The 20,339-nt window shown below is 38.0% G+C and overlaps 1 protein-coding gene across 3 annotated transcripts in view; it reads left to right on the forward strand.

Annotated features, from left to right (window-relative positions):
• LOC128732778 (E3 ubiquitin-protein ligase RNF19B-like) overlaps nucleotides 1-20,339 on the forward strand; it is a 96,772-nt gene that overhangs the window by 44,504 nt on the left and 31,929 nt on the right. For 2 of the 3 annotated variants that reach the window (XM_053826149.1, XM_053826165.1), the window contains exons 2-3: nucleotides 8,387-9,341; nucleotides 18,236-18,902. In XM_053826149.1, coding sequence (XP_053682124.1) covers nucleotides 9,129-9,341; nucleotides 18,236-18,902 — 880 coding nt within the window. In that variant the 5' untranslated portion in view covers nucleotides 8,387-9,128. The remainder of the gene's footprint in view (nucleotides 1-8,386; nucleotides 9,342-18,235; nucleotides 18,903-20,339) is intronic. The other variant, XM_053826159.1, reaches the window with a different exon arrangement.

Below are 20,339 nucleotides of genomic sequence, written 5' to 3' on the forward strand. Positions count from 1 at the left end.
TACTGTGTTTAACATCGTGAATCCCATTGTATCATGCAGCATTTAGTAATACAATTTTTCATGTTTTTGCATATATCTGTATCATGTTTCTGTCCTAGTTTCCCATTCTCTTTCAGTCCAGTCTCACATTCATGCTAGAATCATCATTCTTTCTGCTTCGTTTTTACCCGCCTAACCAAAGACCGAAAAGTTTTGGTAGTCTATATGTCTTGCAGCTACGACGAAATAAGTAAAAAATCAAAGGGGTTGTGTACAAGACACGACCGCATAGGTGACACAGGACTACGTAAGTCTCTTTGTAGTGATAGTAGCATGTATCCATGCATGTAATAATTCGATTCTTCATGTATAGATGCTATATGCAGCAAATATACATGCTACATGCATTGTATGTAACATTTATCAAAGTAGTAACATTGTATACGTTCAATTCTCAATAGACTTCAGAGTTATTTCTATGTGCATTTGCAAATAATTTAACAAAATCAAGAACACAAACTATTGCTTTCTTGCTACCTGGCAGAAATTAAAGATTGTTTTTATTATCAATGGTTCCCCCACGTTGAAGGGATTTTACCAATTCAATCCCATTTTATCAACAGCATATCTTTTCACTACACTTCTAATGAAACGGCAAACTTGCCTATTCAGAATCATATTATAACCGAACACTACAGCAATAGCGCACTTTTCCAACACAGGTTTAGGTTTAGGATTAATCGTCTCGCCGTAAAGAATTTGCTATCTGTTGGAACAAGGGACTTTTTCCGGGACACTTCCCTAACACAGATATCAAGTTGGACTAGGTTTTATCGCGTTCACACGAGGGGACTTCGTCGCTCTCTCTGGCGTACTTCCCAAGCAAGGGAATCAAAATGATTTAGGTTTAATCGCGGTGTTCAGAAATCTTGTTAAGACGAGGAAACTTTGTCACTTGGTTTGGTTTACTTCCACAGATATCAAATTGGTATAGGTTTAGACCGTTGTAAAGAATCTTCGACCTGTTGGGACGGGGAGATTTAGTCACTTTTTTTCTAAAATCACGTTGAAACTATGATGGCGTTCAACCAGTCACGAAGCGAGGATTTCCAGTTGGCCAATGCTTCATTGTTTTCAATTGTTCAATAGTGCGTACTTTGAAATCAATAGATTTCTTGATTGGGGTTGATGCGTAGAAGATTTCCCGATCGAGTGGAGCAAAAATATTAAAAATCGATCTGGAAACCGCTAAGCTGTTAGCGCTCAAAACCTTTCATTTTTTCGAGACGCTCGCATTTTTCGATTTTTTGGAATGACACCCTGTTCCAAACCTGCCGTAAGACGTCAAAATTATGAAATATAATTTTTTTCATGCTATTGAGGAGTCAGTGATCGGCATAGGAAGTTCATTTTAAAAGTTATCAGTGAAAATCAGTGTTCTACTCCGAAAGCCAACTCAATCGATTTGGATTATTTCAAAGGTGAAGAATTGTAAACAACTTTGGGAGAAGCTTGATAATGGTTAGAAATCTGTTTTAATACTTGAAAATATGATTGAACGATTCCAAGGGAAATCTTCCGCCAAAATTATATCTAAGGATGTGTTGTAGAAAATTGATTTTTTTCATACACATATACATTGAAAAATTACGAAGTTGTATTTTTCTCGAAAAATCATTCGAGTGGCTGCCGTTTTTGAAATATTTTAACAAAATTTAATTAAATAGATTTAAGATTTACATACGCCCTTTGCATATGTTATTCGTAATGTCCCACTAAGTCTATGAAATTTCTAGAGATGTTTTAAGATGAAATAAATTAAAGAATATGTATAGACATAGTCACATGTTTCTAAAGGACGCAACAGCTACAATGCAGTGACGCATTCGTATTGTGAAGCAAACCCAACCAAAGTTTGGGGTTTATTTCCTTACGACCTATATGTTCCTTTCTTCGCCGCACGCTGTTCCGTGTAATGTGTTCCCTTAAATATTGATTCAACTGTGACTAGCAGATCTTTGTCAGGCTTGGTGCATAAGCACCAAATAAATGTTTCGCTCGCCAGCAAAACTGCTAGCGAAAATCGGGGAATTCATTCCGTCAAAAGAGCCGCTTTTACGTAGTCGTCAGTGAGACCAATGATCACCGTTCAATTCGCTTTCTATTCATGGTGGCAATTATTTCTTAGCTCAATTCGTTCAGTTGAAAGCTTGTGAATATTATTCATCTTACTTTGAAGTAAGAAAAAAATTGATTACAATTACGATTAGTTTCCGATTCACAATCACATCATTGAGCATCAAAGAGATGCTCAAAAAACCAGCAGCCGTGCGAACGAGAGAAACAGTAATTGTCGGATTGTCTCATTCACTACATCTGCTTGTGTATACGCCCTTAAGTTAAATGCCACCATGCCTTTGAACTCAGCACAACGGTATTTAAACGCCATTGGCTTTGAACCGAATCGTACCGCTATAAATAAGCACAATTTTCAACACAAAAGGTGTACCTACAGCCGATGTACGATGTTTTCCTCGATGAACTTGCGTTGCAAAACCACGGCCAGCTGCTATCTGGGCACACGGCGGCGCTTCGTCGATTGCTGCATCACAGTACCAATCAAAAACATTCGCGTTGCATTGCACTGAGAGGGAAGATTTCTCGCGAAACTTTTCAAAAGGACCTAAGTAACAATGAGAGATTCTCGTCAGGTCTCTTCTCTTTCGCTTATCACGGCGATGCGAAAGCACTTTGATACATCAGCTTTGCATGCATCGGTTGCTGGCGTCACAAACTAGCTATTCATTAAGAAAACTTTGGTTAAAATGCATTTATGTCACCGCAATAATCAGAAGAGAGGGACACCAAAGAGAGACTCTCAATGTTACTTAGGTCCTTTTGAAAAGTTTCGCGAGATTTGCTATTTTTGTGTGGTTTGTTGAATACTATCCCACAACATTTTGTTCACAATAATTTCGTCTGTTACTGCAGTAACGCAAATTTCGCAAGAGAGGGCTCTCCATTTTTCGATGTTTATCGCACACGCAGGTGAGCAGCGCTCAATGGTCATCAAATTTTTGCTGACCATGATGTAGGGTGGGACACGTTGTGCCGATACCTACCACCGTTCGCTGCCTAAAGTTTACATTTCATTGAACAATTTTAAGACCGTATCTTTTTGCTAAAGATTAAGTAACTGCCAATGACACATCAGCAGTATCGACAAGTGCACAAGCAGGTATAAAAAACCATGATGTTTGCACCTAGCAGCGTGTTTCATTCTTTTTCATCTTACAAAAGAAAATCACGAGCGCATGGTCAATCTTGATTTTGATCCGCATATGCCTTGACCATGTTAAACTATGATAAATGTTTCGATTAGATTGCATGGTCTTTTCGTACGGCAAAACCAAACACCGTTTGTTTGTTTGTTCACAGTACATTGCATAACAGTCATCGCCGGGCTGGAGCATACCAGGTGCTGGCTTCGAAACAGCGGTCGTTGATTTTGTTGTTGTCTGGCGTTTGCTCCTTTCTTTGCGCAATCTGCATGTCTGACCAACCAGTGCCAGTCCAGTCAAGGTATGGGCAAAATTTATGCACGGCTAACGGTTTATCCTTTCGGGCATGAATTAGGGTTCGATGGCGAGTTGTTTTTTCTTTTTTGGTTTTTATTACAGTATTGACTACGCAGCTTATGACAATATAAAGTGTGTTCACGATAAAATTGCAACATATAAAATTAATTCGGAAAATTCCAGTTTTTATCCGATTGTCATCAGATATTCGGGGTATTATATGAAACTCAGTTTTACCATCTTTATTTTATTTTATTTCAACTTCATATCCGAATGTCAGTACTTTAGTCTTAACCCCACTCATGGGGTTTTGTAGGACCTCGGAATCGACATGTTTTTACATATTTACCCATTTCTTCAGTAGGAGCAATTGCTTTAGAACGTATCAGAAGATTTTACTTCATAATAGCCCAGTATTTCTTGGTTGGTTACAGCTCCTGTGTATTTGGGGGTTAAGATCTTTCGGTAGGAAACCGACATTGTTTGCCTTATATCACACCAGCACGTCCTCTGCATAATAATGCAATGAAGCCAAATCCGGCAAGAAGTAGGACATTTGTGAGACTTCAGAAGAGAAAAAAGAGGCAGTCTTTCAAACACACCTGTCTATTGATGGTATTTGTGGTCACGAAAGGCGCCTAAACAAATTGCTTGCCAAATCAAGAAGTTCATGGCAATCTTCGAGGCCTTCTGGTTTTCTGGAATGGCAAACTTATCCTTGGCAGTGAAATACTGGTTCTCCGGAAACTGGTTGACATCCGCTACGTGAGTAGGTCTCGTTGTCCGTTGTGTGGTTTCGTCAGCTTTTTATCTTATAATTTCTGGGTACGAATGGGATATTCACGATCGTATTCTATTTTTCGTCACGGTTTGGGGCCTTCTGAATCTTGAACGTTCGTAATCCAGCTCAAGTTTTGGCCTTCTGCACGAAACTTTTGCTCAGATTTAATTTTTTTACTCCATCTCGAACGGAAGAATTTCGTTTCCGGTCGAATGTCCTAACTACTCGTTTGTGATCCTTACCAACACTATACGAACGACTTTTTTCTCCGCATCTTGGCTTACAATCGACAGTCAGACGTCCTTCGTACAGAAACCGTAGAATTCGGCACTCCCAACTTTTTGCCGATGGAACGATGTGATAAATTCTTATTTTTGATGTACTCGTACAGAATGTTTTCGCGAACGAGCTGTTCTTTCGATGCCATTTTTCTGATTTTGACGCACCTGATGAAAAAAGTTCACATGGTTTAAACAATGCACGTTGAACTTTCTTCACTCCAAATTTCAAGTAATTTTACCCAACGGAAGTGTTACAATTTTGTCGTGGTCACCCTTTAAAGTGGCCGTTCGTTCGATCTTCAATGAAAATGTTATCATCAAAATTGTTTTGAGCTCTTTTCTCGATTAAACAACCTTCTCTCTGTATTCGAAACTGTGGCCAGTATTTTATTCATTTATTTTGCACGCCACTTTTACGTCAAAATTTTGCGAGTGTCTTCCTAGATACAACGGCTTTAGTTGCGGTGTAAACCTTTCTTCACAGTAGCACAATGCCGAATGCTGAGAAGTGTTTCCTTTTAGTTGTTGGCCCGACTGCTGATGCTCAATGTAATGGCATGCTATATAAAAAAATTACAGCTCTTACTCATAACCGACGCACTAGCGCTGATGTTAGATAAATTGGGCTCAGTGCAAAACGAAAATTTCGCTGTGTCAAGTAAATCTTCAACTTTCACGCGTTCCAGCTCTTGAAAATTACTTTTATGTTTTTAACAATAGTTAAATTTCTTCCTAAACGGAGTTTGGGATAATTATCCAGCTTTTCATGAGCGAGAACGACATACAGATTCAGAATGCTGTCACACACTATGTCTGACGGCACTTATTGGTAAACTTTCATATACCTCAGATTTCTCTTCACAAGATGTTAGTAAATGAATTTAACAAAGGAAAATATTCTATCATGAGTTTTTTACAAAATCCTATTTTTAATGCAAAATCTGTATCCCAGTGCGCAGCTGATTGCTCACGAGTAATTTGACTCGAGATGCAGGAAAACGATATGAGGATTTCGCGAGCATTTCGTGAGTGTGTAGGTAGCAGAATGTCTACACACAACAACGGCGGTTGTTTGTCTTACACTTGCGCAAGCGGCGTAAGCGTTGAATGCTATGCTTTTCATACTCTCTCGCGTGAGAGTATGCATCGTTGGCTTCTCTCTCGATTTGCAACTTTGTTTTTGAGTGTTTATAGTGGTCATCTCATGGGTATGATCACTTATACCCTTTCATACCGGATTATAATCGATCACCCCTGATTTCAACCAAGTTTGGTATACACTCAAGTACACGTTTTATTTTTACGATTTTTGAATTAACGCGGGTTTTAACCCATTTTCTCCCAGCGTTGCGAAAACGCAACGCACTTTCATTCGATTCTAGAGAAGGCCCGGTTTAAGATATCAACTTGGAAAGATTGGAAAAAAATCGACCTGTTTTTGCTCAAAGGTCATATGTTACATGTAACATAATTACAGCTATGACAAAACAACAGGTTTTCCTATTTTTCAGACAGTTAAGGAAAAATGCTCATAAAATTCGATTTTACCTCTATTAACGCCTGACTTATCAATCAGTGTTAGTAAAAATCGGTTGCTAGCCAAAAAAAAATTTGGGTTCACAATTTTCATTATTTTTGTAATTTTAAGATAGGTTTGAAGCTTTGCGTTGCGAAAACGCAACGCTAGCAAGTAACGATATTCAAAATTTGCAACGGGAACGTTTGTTTTCGTTCGTTCGCTGCGGTGTTTCATTTGATGTCGTTGCTTTTTAGTAAACAAATGAATGTAAATCTTATCTTTCGCTTATTTAAAATATCCCGGAAACATTATAAAAGTTTACATAACATAGAATTCGCAGCTTCAAACACTGATGGCAGATGGAGAAGCCGTTGTGATAAGAGCGTAATAAAATTGTTAAAGTACCTTTGTCTCCGGAATATCTGGAGGAATTGAGTGATGACAACGACAGTTTCATGAACCCAAATTTAATGTTACAACCTTTCCGGATCGTGTTGGTAGGCATTTAATCATCTGCGATAACATAGATTTAGCATTCAAACTGCATACTATGCGTCTAGCGCAAAGATGGTCTCCAACCCAAATGTTTCGATATCTATCATAAAACATAACATTTAATACTCTATGTCGTTCATTTAATCTTTATTAATACTCAAAATCACAAAAAAAATCCCAAATTTGATATAACGGTGAAAAAGTAAGAAGCATTTATATGCATAATAATGAAGGTATGCAAAAACGGTATACCCTTAACGCCCAGCTTTCAACTCTCTGTCCCTGCTGGGAAAAGTGTGGGGCTTAATGGGTTAATGACGGTTTTATGACGATTTTTCAAAAACCGCGGTTTTTCAACGATTTTCGATGAATTTGAATTAACGCGGTTTTTTACGTCGGTTTATGAATTAACACGTCTTGTTTTATGACAATTTTTGAATTAACACGGTTTTTTCACAGCATTTTTCGAATTAATGCGATTTTTTAATTTTAAAATCATTTACGTGCCACGTATCCCCCGTTAAAAAAAGATTTGACTGTAATTGCTCATTCCGACCCCGCATTGAATTTCCCAAAGATTTGTACGGATTGATCAATTCCCCTTGCAGGGACGCTTTTCTATTTTTCTCATGTATTCAAAAAAAATAATTTTTACGGGAAATTTTTTTTACGGGATTTTCACTTCGTTTGGGTGCTTTATGGAAAACTCTAAGAGCGTTTAAAATCTTTCATGTTTGCGTTGCATTTTTATTTTTGTGCATCCAAGTGATCCCAGGCAGGCTTGGCATGCACTTTTCGCTTCGATTTTGCTCTTTTGATTACTGCATCTCAGCCAAGCAAAATTTAAAAAAGTGGTGAATCGGGCATTTGTAGAACAAGTCGGCACCAACTTTTCAAAAGGGTTAATCTGCAAAATGTAAACAAACCGAGTGAGGGTTATTTTTTGCTGGACTAGCATAGGTAAAGCAACCCTCACTCGCTTTGTTTACCTATTTCTAGATTGGCCCTTTTGAAAAGTTGGTGCCGAAGTAATTGTCTACAATATTGCTCAAGAAAGTACTTTTTTATCTTTAGTATTTACGGCGCTATAGGGTTGCAATGCCGTTGGAAGCTCTTTTTGCTACCGACAGGGTAGCAACCTTGTAGCGGCTTAAAAACAAAAGATAAAACATTACTTTCTTTAGCAATATTGCAGATAATAACTAATTCTACAAATATCCCATACATCACTTTTTCAAATTCTGCTTGGTTTAGGTGCAGTAATCAAAAGAGCAAAATCGAAGCGAAAAGTGCGTGCCAAGCCTGCAGGTAATGATAACAGATAGCGGTAAAGAGGTTTATGCGAGGAACTCCAGGTTGGAACTGGAAGAAATAAACTGTCAAGTCGGAGCAAATGAACACAAAAAAAAATCATCCAGTTTCAACCCGGTCAGTCAATATCGAGTGATTTAAGACTAGGTTTATTCTCAAGCCCCCGTTACCTTTACATTGAATTGTATATTATACCGATGAAGTCCCTTGAAAGAACATAGTCAGTATTATAGTTAGTATTCTGGTCAGAGGAACGTAGTGAGGTTCTGGCAGAATCATTTATAACGAGTAAAACTGACTCCAGGAATAACATTCGTTGTAGTGGCAAACAGTTTCAGTTATTCTACACCCATATTTTCGATTTTTGTAATCTACTTCCTGTTTTTTTTTCGTTTCCAAACAAAAAACCAATGTCTAACGTGTTTTTTCTTTGTATTTTCAGCAACACATCTGGAGTTAACACGCGTAACCGCTGGATAGAAGCTGTTTTCTTCAGCTGTTGTGAATTAAATTTAAATCGAACACGTTTGAGCGAATCTCGTGTACGATAAAGTGCATTTAGCGTTTCTATGTGCTGTCGAGAAACGGCCTGCAAAAAGTGGCATTGATTTTTGATGTGAGAAAAAAAGCCTTCCCTCCTCTTTTTACGTTCGAATAAGCGTTGCCGACCGGTTGTCCACGTATACTAGAAGGAGAAGACGTGGTTATCATATTTCGCGTATATCGCATTCTGCTTCGGATGGCCAACCCTGTCTCCTATTCCATCAGAAGCATTTGCTAAGAGTGTGTCTACCGTTCGGAACGTAGTCGGTACCCACAGTGTTGTGTACGTCGCAAAAGTGCAGCGGGGAAGATAAGTCTGGGAGTGTGTTACGATGGTTCACAACTGGAATGTGATTATTATGTGAATAGGCACCATCGATGCTATTGTTGCTGTTCGTGATACAGGCTTCGTATAAGTTCTTAGAGGCACGTGAAAGTATTTGCCTCCGCGCGTGATTCTCGGTGTGGTTCACCTGTTATCGGTTGGTCAGCCAACCAGTTTTTTTTTGTATATTGTACCAGACGCCCAGTCAATCCAGTGAATCATCTGCATTTTATAGAAGTGTTCGACTGACGCTATCAATGTGCAACTTTAAAGCAGTATTATTAATGATCGTCTAGTGAAAATAGCGGCTATCAGTATGCGTCGAACAAGTCGAAATTCGTTCAATTTTGATTTTTCGCTAAGACGCCTGCTGTTGCAGGGAGCGCGTGCAGCTCGGGGAAGCCCTCCGCTTGGACAGAGATTATGCGACGTGGAGAAGGGCAGTGGCAGCGGCAGCGGAAGCAGTGGTCCCAGTGGCAGCGGAGGCAAATATGACAAGGGCGGGCCGTCTGGCGGTGGTGGTCATAAGGTAAGATTGTTCAAGGGGAACGCAACAGTTAACATAGGAATAAGCTAAATCATACAGCTACGATATGTAGATCTTGTTTCTCTGCGTCAATTTGATTTATGGCCAGAATTCGTTTAAAATTAAGAAATAGTACGCGTATCAACTAATTCTACATCATTTTTTTCCAGTAATACATGCACGTGCATAATCGTGTTACTTAACAAATACTTTGCTAAGCATGGTAAATGTTTCATTTTTTTGCCAGAAAGGTAGGGTTAATGAGGTATTTTGGCCCATGCGTTAAGCGGTATATTTTGTGACCTTGACGTTTTTTATTTTATTTACACAATTAGTAGAATTTACGATATGTTTTTTTCTTTATTATATATTCAGCCCACTGTTAAAGTTAATGACCAGTTTTACACTATTCTCATACCTTTCGCATTTAATTAACATTTGGATTATTTACCCGCATTTTCTTTATCAATTATAAAACTAGTTGGTTGACCTTTCACTCCCGGTCTCAGCTATTTTTTCAACCGAACAGAAATTAAACTGGCTCTTCCAGCATCACAATGCTGAGTTACGTAAGGCCAAAGTGAAAATCAAAGTCAAATTTTGCACTTGTAAGTATTTAGAAGGACAAACGAAACTACCCATAACCGAATGAAAATATCAGATAAGTACCTCACTGACCAACGAACGGACGGAACTACCGTATAACGTCAAACAATTCTATTCTGCTTACCCATCCACCTTTCACGGAGAATAATTTTTCAAGCACATTAGCAAATTTCGCACGAACTCGTATACTTTTTTTTATTTGTTTACAATACTTTCCTTTATGGTTAATTTAGGTTTTCATAATTTTCAAACGCCACGCGTTCGCTTCCAATGAGTCTGAATATCTGAATACCATTCCTAACATATACGATGATGCGCATTTTGTCAGTATAGGATATGAAGTTTGTGGCCGAATCTACAAACTAGTGTACAGAATGAAAATTGGTAAGCGTGGCTGAGTAATCATCTAAAACACCTACGAACAAATTAGCGATAACCACGCGTCAAATTGCTTCTCCTACACTCACATGGCGTGATCAAAGTATATATTGAACCGAATCAGTAAATTTGTCCGAACTAATCAAAAGCGTGTCGTTTCTTTATTGCTGGTTGTATGAAAGGATTCTGTTGTTGCTAGTGGGTGACAACCTGACGGATAAACAAACAATGCATGTTCGTAGGACCTATTATGATCATCATCATCGGCGGGCAATAATGACGCTGCATGCTTGGTTCGTTCGTACGTACCCAGCTGTTTCGGCAGGGACCCAATCTCCTGCACACGGTTTGTTTCCTTTGCAATAAATTTAGCAATTGGTCCACAAGTTCCCACGTATTTTGTCATTCAAGGGTTCTTTGTCATAATATTATAATTTTTGTGACTGACGAATTACATTATTTTTGCTTTTGTTCAGATTACTCATTGGCTATTGTTTTGCTGAAAATGTTCAGGAAAAATAACATCTAGGAAAAGTTTTGCACAAAATTTTGACCATTTTAAGAAGAAAACATATGTATTTTATGAACAAACTTCACAAAATATTCACTTGCCGAATAATTCGTAAAGCCTTGTCAAGTGATAATCTGGACGCCTATAATTCAGGACTAGAGTCTCGCAAAAAAACCATAAATGACTGTATTGCAGGATTTTCATTCAGCTTTAAGTTTCGCAGTATTTCTTCATTGCATTTCTCTGGTTCTGTTAAAACCACGAAGTTTTTTCTTAATAGAACTACCTAAACATATTTTGCACAGTTGAAGATGTGATAGAATCAGCATGTTTCTTCCACTTTGCACGCATTTGCTTAGCACTGTTGACTGTCCTCCCGCTTCGTCGAAGTAGTTGTTTGACAATCACCCAAATTTTTCGATGGATCGAAACTCCGTACAATTTGGATGGTGCATTTCTTTTGGCACTAAATTGACGTTATTGACAGCATACCACTCTACCATCACTTTAGAGTAAGGATAGTTAGCTAAATCAGGGCTGAATATATTTCTTTTTTATTCCGACTTTATTCTGGTCCGATTTGTCTCTGTTGCGGTACCGGAACCGGAACAGACCCAAATCGGACCGGAATAAAGTCGAACTAAAAAAGTTCGATCCGATTTTTAACCGTACCGGACCGGACCGGAACCCGGACTTCAATTTTCGTTCCGATATCGAACCCTACCTGGCAAATCGCCACGGGCCGGGAATTACCTCCACGTAGTCCATCAACGTTCTCGTCCATTTTTCCAAAATTGCTCTAGACTAACTTTTGGAAAGAGCGGTTTTTTTCACTTGTTTTTAATAAAAAATTAACTCGAAAACTATAGGACCCACAAAAAAATAATCTATGGGTGACTCTTAGAAAATGTTTTGTATTTTCATAAAAAATACTGAAAAAACCAAAATTATTTCCTACACTGAAAAAAAGCATTTCAAAAATTAAAAATCGATTTAAAAAAAAACGCCATCTCAGAAATTGTTAAAAAAAAATTTAAAGATAGATAAGGCTATACAAATTTGAAAAAAAGTTTGTCGACTCCCCCCCCCCCCCCCTTCAAAACTTTTCGAAATGTGAAGGGGCAAAAAAATAAAGTGTTATATTATTATGTTGCATTCTTAAGTGATAAGCAGATTTTTTACAGTTCAATGAGTTTACATCTTCAAATTATCCAATATGTGCAAAGTTAAAGCAGTTATCCCGTTAGTCTTGATCAACTTTCTTTCACCAACTGAGCTTTCTGGTTCCTGCTGCAAGCCACAGGCGACTATTTTGCTTGACGTACCCTAATTTTGGTTGTTGGGAACGTAAAACTCAGAGATACAGTTTTTTATTGTGCATTAGATGCATGCAGAAAGGACGTCACTGAACTGTTCGAAACTTCAAAATTTTCGAAACGGTTTGCATATACAAAGGTAAACACGTTTACGTTTATTATTGGAGAACAAGCATCAGCTGAGATTCATGACTAAAAAGTTGACCAAGAAACAAGCGGTTTCAAACGTGAATAGTTTCAAAGATATGTTTTCTTAAAACATGTCGGTAGCACAGCATTCCACGTAAAAAAGTTGTAGGGCCTAAACTCCCATTTTCACACTATGATTAGATTGCGATACTCTTTCGTGGTTACCTAGTTCTGAACTAGTAAATGACAAGGATTTGGATTATTTGAAAAATCAGAGGGGTTGTGTACAAGACACGACCGCATATATAGGTGACGCAAGACTACGTAAGTCTCTTTGTAGTGATAATAGCATGTATTCATACTTGTAATCATTCGATTCTTCATGCATACATGCTATACGCAACATATATACATGCTGAATGCGTTGTATGTAACATTTATCAAAGTAGTAACATTGCATACGTTCAATTCTCAAAAGATTGTGCATTTGAAAATAATTAAACAAAATCAAGAACACAAACTATTGCTTTCCTGCTACCTTACTGAAATTAAAGATTGTTTTTATTACCCATGGTTCCTCACGTTGAAGGGATTTTACCAATTCAATCCTATTTTATCAACTGCACATCTTTCCACTACACTTCTAATGAAACGGCAAGCATGCGTATTCATACAGAGTCGTATTATAACCGAACACTACAGCTGCAGCACATTTTTCCAACACAGATATCAAATTCGCCGAGGTTTAATCGTCTCGCAGTAAAGAATTTGCGATCTGTTGGGACCAGGGCTTCGACCGATCCTTTTTTTCTACCGCAGTCACACCAACGCGCATTCAAGTTCACACCGTCCGTTTAGAGGTGGAATACGAACGCTATGCATAACACAACTGGCAGTTCGCTCAGTCAAACGCCGAATGCACGCAACAGTATGAATGCGTTCTAATGCTTTTTGACATTTTCGTTTCGATCAAGTTGCCTTTACCGTTTGGAGCAGCGAATGACTGCAAAACAGTCAAATGACTGGCAATCACCACGCTAACGAAAAGCAACCGCACAATCGTTTGATTCAATACTACAAAAAAAACAACCACTACATGTGCATGGAAGAAGTCGGTCGGACTCCGTCCAATACAAACGAATATTTTGCTTGCGTCGGACCGACGTCCGGGTGACAAACTATTACTGTGAGCAGCCGATTTGGAGACAAAAAGAGAAACGAAAAAATACGTCACCGTATGCTTCCAGTCAGTTTGCAGTTTATATTCTCAAAGCGCAAAGCAAAACGGGAGATTGACTGTTTGCCTTAGCTGAGATGCCGCATGAATTGTAAGACGGCAGCAGCGCAAGCGGCATATTGACTGGATAAGAAAAACAGTCAAATGATCGTTCAAAAAGCGGAGTTTGAATGCGGAAAGTTCGCATTCACGGCAGTCACATTCAACTTGCGATCCCTTTTCAAGCCCTGGTTGGGACAACGAACTTGTGTCGTTTTTTCTGACACACTTCCCTAACACAGATATCAAATTGGACTAGGTTTAATCGCGTTCGTAAGAAATCTGTTGGCACGAGGGGGCTTTGTCACTTTTTCTGGCGTACTTCCCAAGCAAGGACATCAAAATGGTCTAGGTTTAACCGCGGTGTTAAGAAATTTTGTTGAAATGAGGAAACTTTGTCATTTGTTTTGGCTTACTTCCCAAGCACAGATATCAAATTGGTATAGGTTTAAACCATCGCAAAGAATCTTCCAATCAATCACGTAGCGAGAATTCTGGTAAAACATAGGTTCATTATTTTCAATTTTTCAATAGTTCAATATCAAGAATGCATAGTTTTTTTCATTTGGGTCAATTCTTAGAAGATTTTCCGATCGATTGGTGTAAGAATATTGAAAATCGATCGGAAAACCGCTGAGCTATTAGCGCTCAAAACCTTTCATTTTTCGTGACGCTCGCATTTTTCGATTTTTTGGAATGACACCCTATCTCAAAACTTGCCGTAAGACGTAGTCCTACGTCAAAAAAAAATCAAGGGAGCTAACCAACTGATACGCGAGTTCAAAGCAAAATTCAAGTGAAGTTATACGTTTGTGGCTCCCTAAGGTGAGCCTGTGGCACTCCACTAATATCAAACTGGTTCATCTCATCTCTATCAGGATTCTTACTTTATGTGCTCGGGTCGAAAAATTTTGAAGTTTGGTTTGGTTTAAACTGAAATTTAAGTACTGTACAAAATTTTTGTGTTAAATTTTTAATAATATGCATAAATAAACGCTGGTTTCTTTGTTTAGTTATTGAAGGTTTGATGTTATTATTTTTTTCTTGCTCCCCCCCCCCCCCTTCAACAATATTTTGAGACCAGGACATAAACTTTTTTTCAAATCTGTATAAGCCTAATTATATGGCCTACAAATCTTCCATACATTGCATACATTCCATAATGTCTTGAATATTTTATCCGACTACCAATGGTCTAGTTTAGAGTACTTGGAGGTGTCGCATGACGGGTTTGTTATGATTCGAGGTGCTTCTATGTTCAAGTTTCATATATTCCGGAACTCGTTCCCGACATATCTTCGGAACCGTACATCCGATCCAAATTTTGTGCAATAGAATTCTTCTAGGCCACAAAACTTTGCTTTGCGTTTGGTAGTTATTCAGTCAAATCGGTCCAGCCATTTCCTAAAAGCAGTGTTTATTGTTATATTTTCACTACTGAGACTGTTATGCGTTTATTTGTAACTTATGACTGACATAGTTTGATATTTTTTTCAAAATTTTGGGAACAAACATAACATTACTGTTATTACTGTTACTGAAATATTGAAAGAATGAACAATTTAAAGATGATTCCCAGGCTTACTTCAAAAGTGGTGAAAACTCACATGGGACTGTTATGCGTTTATGGGCAGTAATGGTACTTATCATCAACACATATGCATGTGTATGTAATATAAATATTTGTAAATAATGATAAATTTGTAGAATATTTGAAATCAATCAAAAAATCGTGTGCAAAGTTCTTGGGCAGGATTGATATTTAAGGCGGAACCCTCATTGGAAAGTCGAAAAACTTGTTTGTTTTGCATTTTCCCTTCAGAAATGTTGAACTCAAAGTATTTTTCGGTACGTCATCTCGTTGAGAATTTCCAGTAAAATTGTGGGATTGCTCGAAGGGAAGTGCAGTGCTGTACAATAGTTTAAACGCGCTCCCCTAGAAACCATATGTTTTCACCGACGATGCGTGTATCTCAGCTCAGTATCTAGAGTAATGATTTGGCTGATTTTTTTTTGACGTGTAAAAATTAATTATCTAAATTGTGACGTAGCCGCTTTTCGATATCTCAATTTTTCAATTTTCACTGCATTTAAAAAAATCGTTACACTTCACAACCAGTAAGAGATAGATAGCTACTATGTACAACAAAGTTGCTTATTTTACTGTGTCCTATTGTGGAGACACTGTATTTTTTGGACGCGTTTAAAAAAACAAAAATTTGTATCACCGTAATAGGTAGATTTACGGTCACCCTATAGTGTAAAAAGTTGCGCCATATTTTTTTAATAAACTTTTCCAAAGACCAAGGGAAAATTAAGTATTTTTACGCATCGTGTTTTTTTCTATTTGGTTCGTATCGGTAAAGTTTGCTTAAATAATTTCATCAATATTTTATAAAATAGCTTTTGACTTAAAAATAAAAAATAAGAAAACTTATCCAATTTAATTCTACTATTTTATTCAATGACAGATACGTATTTCGCCTACGACTTGCAGGCTTTCTCAGTGTCTGTTTTCGAACTAAATTAGCCAAAGCAATTTTACAGTTTTTATAGGAGCTTCAGGTTTCTTGCTGCTGGTATACAAAAGGTCAAACCTGTGTCAAACGATACAATGTTTGCTTAAGACTACCTGTGTAGAGCGATACAATGTTTGCTTAAAACTACCTGTGTAGGTATACACAGTTGGTGTAGGTAAACTGATAATATTGTTAGCTATATTCTATTGGTAAACTAATTCTATTGCAGGAGTCTAAATCTAAAAATCTAAAAAAAGTCGAAATCTAAAAAAATAAAATATTAGTTAAATGAAGGAAAACCTGAAAGGGTCTAATGGGATTATGCGAAAATTGTGAAAAATGTGAAATCGGGATCCGAGGAAGGAGAGAGAGTGAAGTTTTTTAACCAGAAGTTGTTACGTCTGTGTGTATTCCTGTATGTCTGTGTTTTGGCACATATTTGAAAAGCCAGGAGTAACCGTTTCCAGGGTCTTTATTTAGTAAAGTGGAGGAGCACCTCTCAGTCAATCATAGCTTTTGACTGGTAAGGCCGATTCTAATAAAATTTAGCAGATATGTTCACAGCGTTAAGGCCTCTCGTTTGATACTAACATAATTAAAATCTGCTTAATTATCTGGTTAAAATCGTTATAAATAATTGTAAATTTTATTATGCTGTACACGACTGGTTATAACTTTCAAATTAAACATCCAATCAAAACAACAAATCAATAGTGATCTATGAGGCTACATTACCTACCAAATGAGACCAATAGAGCATAAATCGGTTTGGACATCTTTGAGAAACGTTTGACTAAATGACACCTTGAAAAAGCACATTTTAAACTTTTGAACCGGTTGATTGTTTTCGATAAAAATCTCCCAAAAAATTTGCAGTAGCAGGAGCTTTCATTTGATACTAAAATTGTTGAAATCGGTTGAGCGGTTCCGGAGAAAATCATGTCACGTAAGTTTTACATTTTTCTTTATAATTTTTAAACAAAATGTCGAACCGCAAAACAATTCAATAGTGATCTACAAGGTGATAACACCTTTCAAATAAGCGTAATACCACAAACTACGCGTGGTGTCTGTATAGTTTGTGGTAATACCAAACAAATCGGTTCAGCCATCTCCGAGAAACAGACGACTAAAGTCAAGCGTCACACACACACACACACACACACACACACACACACACACAGATTGCTCAATTCGTCGAACCTTATCGATTGGTATATGTGATTCGGCCCTCTGGGCCACGGATCAACTTCGTTTTTTTCGACCAATTTTTAAACCTTTGTTACAGTACTACAGAGATAAAAAGGTTACTGCAGTGATGCTTAGTCTCTGAAATCATCTTAGTTTCGGGCTACAGAAAGTGTTAGCTCTACTGACAGTCCAAAGCCCCATTAAGAATGACTGAGTACTTGCAGCGTATCCCGGCATAATTTTCCTGTCAGCAAGCCCCGCCAGAAAGTAACACTAGAACCATATGGATTTTAATATTTCTTTTGGACTTTCAATCATTTGGTATGTTTTTGTCAAAGGAGTCAACCCGTATTAGACAATAAATAAAATATATAAAAGATATATAGTAAATTTAGTATCAAATTATAAGGATTAACTTACCTCGGCATTGCACTTCCTAACTTAGCTACTCATTTTCTTGCATTATCGGGTATGGTCACGTGTAGCCGCTAGGTAGGGGATGGATGGCTAGAGCTATGCCTGATGCTCTTCTCAGTTGCCATCTCCATTTCTTACACAGAAAAGACCAATAACCAAAATGTTCCCAAATTAAGCTCAGAATCGCTCTAACACCTTCCTTATAAAGACCAGAAAAGGCCAAAAGCCAAAATGATCCCAAATTAAGCTCAGAATCTGGCCTTTTAAACCCCTTATAAAGGCCAGAAAAGGTCAAAAAACAAAAGGATCCGAAATTAAAACCAGAATCGCTCTAAACCACTTATAAAGGCCAGAAAAGGTAAAAAAAAAACAAAGTGTTCCAAAATTAAGCTCTGAATCGCTCTAAAAGCGCGAACTACCTTATAAAGGCCAGAAAAGGGTAAAAGCCAATCGCTCTCTAACTGCTTTGAAAGTCTGTGAGATTTTATTTATTGAAAGTTTGCTAGACATATTTCCTTACTAAGCAACAAAAACTCTTCTTCTTTCTCCAACAGCACAATTCCGATTCCACTTCACAACATTCGGCCCACTCTCCAGGCAACCTAGATCGAGGCATCTCCACCTCCAAACTGACGCCAAATAACTATAAATCATCGAATAGTCTACAGAGTAAGAGCACCACTGGTTCCGCTTCGGGCGGAACCGCCGGTTCCGGGACCAAATCAACGTCCTCGCCGGAAGAATGTCCCCTGTGCTACGATACCTTACCGGCAGGAGAAGAATTCTGCTCACTACTGAACTGCAAGCACTACGCCTGCCGAGGCTGCCTAGAAAACTATCTAATGATCGAAATCTCCGAAAGCCGAACGGACATTAGCTGCCCGCAGTGTCCCGAACCGATGCATCCGACTGACATCCAAACGCTGCTGAAAATGTGTCCCGCTGCCATAACCAAATACGAAGATTTCATGGTGCGTCGAGTCCTGCTGGCCGATCCGGATTCACGCTGGTGTCCCGGGCCGGACTGCAGTTATGCCGTTATCGCAAGCGGGTGTGCCTCCTGCCCACGGATACGATGCGAACGGCCGGGTTGCGATGTGCAGTTCTGCTATCATTGCAAGGCCGAGTGGCATCCGGATCAGACGTGCGATGCAGCCCGAGCGTCCAGGCAAAGCCCCACCAGGGCACCGTCCGGTAGTATAAGTCAAGATTCTCAGCACAGTAAGAGTTGTTGTCTTATGTTTGCGTTTGGCTCAAGGGTGCGATGTTGCATGCGGTTGGCTTTGGTGTGAATTATTTTTACATGACATTGGGTCCTGTGTATGTACTCGCTTAGAAAATTACCAATGCGCAAAGGACGCAAGGATAATCACAAATTGTTATCTGTAGGTGACCGGTTGATATACGGCTTTGGGTAATTGCTATGTCTTAAGTATACGTACTCAGAGCATGTGCAGATTTATTTGTGTTTTATGACTTTTAGAACTCGAACGTGTGGGTGGTTAATTTATTCAAAACTGGTTGAGTTTAGCTTAGGTTTACATCAAATCACAATGATGTCATCTAGTTTTATTAGAATATGTACTCGAATGTCGTCACCAGTAGCGGCAGCGTGTTTGTGGTATGCATATTGTACTTGTTCGTCCTAGTACTGTTACTTAAACATATTCGGTTAAACGTTTATAGTGGATATGTTTTCCAGATAAATAATATTCATTTCTTTTTTCCATTTTTTCGATAGTTACAGAAATAAGCCTTCATGGCATGTGGCATAGATAGTTCCTATAAATAAAGGAACGAGATACATTTTAATACATTAATCATTCCAACTGTTGATAGTTCTATCACATTTCTATCACAGTTATTGATAAACAAAGTCCCGATTTTAGAGTTTTAGAGTTATATTTTTATTTAAAAAAGAGAAAAAATTATGCCCTTTCCAAAAGTTAGTCTAGGCTAATTTTGGAAAAACTAAGTATGCAAAGTTGCTTATTTACAAGAACTCTTTACACTCACAAAGTTTCATTGAATTCTGAGAGGGTGCTGCCAACCGCATAGACGAGTTGGCGTGAAATCCGTTTAATATTTTTTATAAAATCACTCTGATCGGGAAGCGCTTAAATTACGCAAAAACTGTAAAGTTTTAAATAAAAAACAAAATTTGAAAAATTTACATTGAATCATTTTAAGGCGATATAAATATCGGTTGAGAACTCAATTAAAAGCAGTAAATATTGTATTTTTTTTTCAGACATAGTTTAGGTACGCTTTTTAACTTATCGTCTTTCAAACCCCGTGAAAGACAATACTTTCACAATTATTATAAGGTTTTTAGATAAAGCATACATTGCATCATTCCAAATTGTAGGTTCTCTTTTGTGTAATTGATATTTGCCTGGCTGGTAAAAGTACTTTTCTTGCTGTGCCCACTCATACACTCACTCGTGAAGTACGTAATTTGACCAATGCATCATACCTGCTAGAATTGCACCGAAGTTATTATTGTTTTTAATAATACACAAACGAGTTCTGTTTCACATCAATTATTGCTATTTGCAATGCAATCAATCCATTATCCGAATGACGCATGTGCAAATAACTAATACATAAAAAATCCCCTGGGATCAGTCAAGACGCACTGTTGACTCATGGCAATTA

Source organism: Sabethes cyaneus, chromosome 1, assembly GCF_943734655.1.
Source record: "Sabethes cyaneus chromosome 1, idSabCyanKW18_F2, whole genome shotgun sequence".
NCBI classification, from domain to species: Eukaryota; Metazoa; Arthropoda; class Insecta; order Diptera; family Culicidae; genus Sabethes; species Sabethes cyaneus.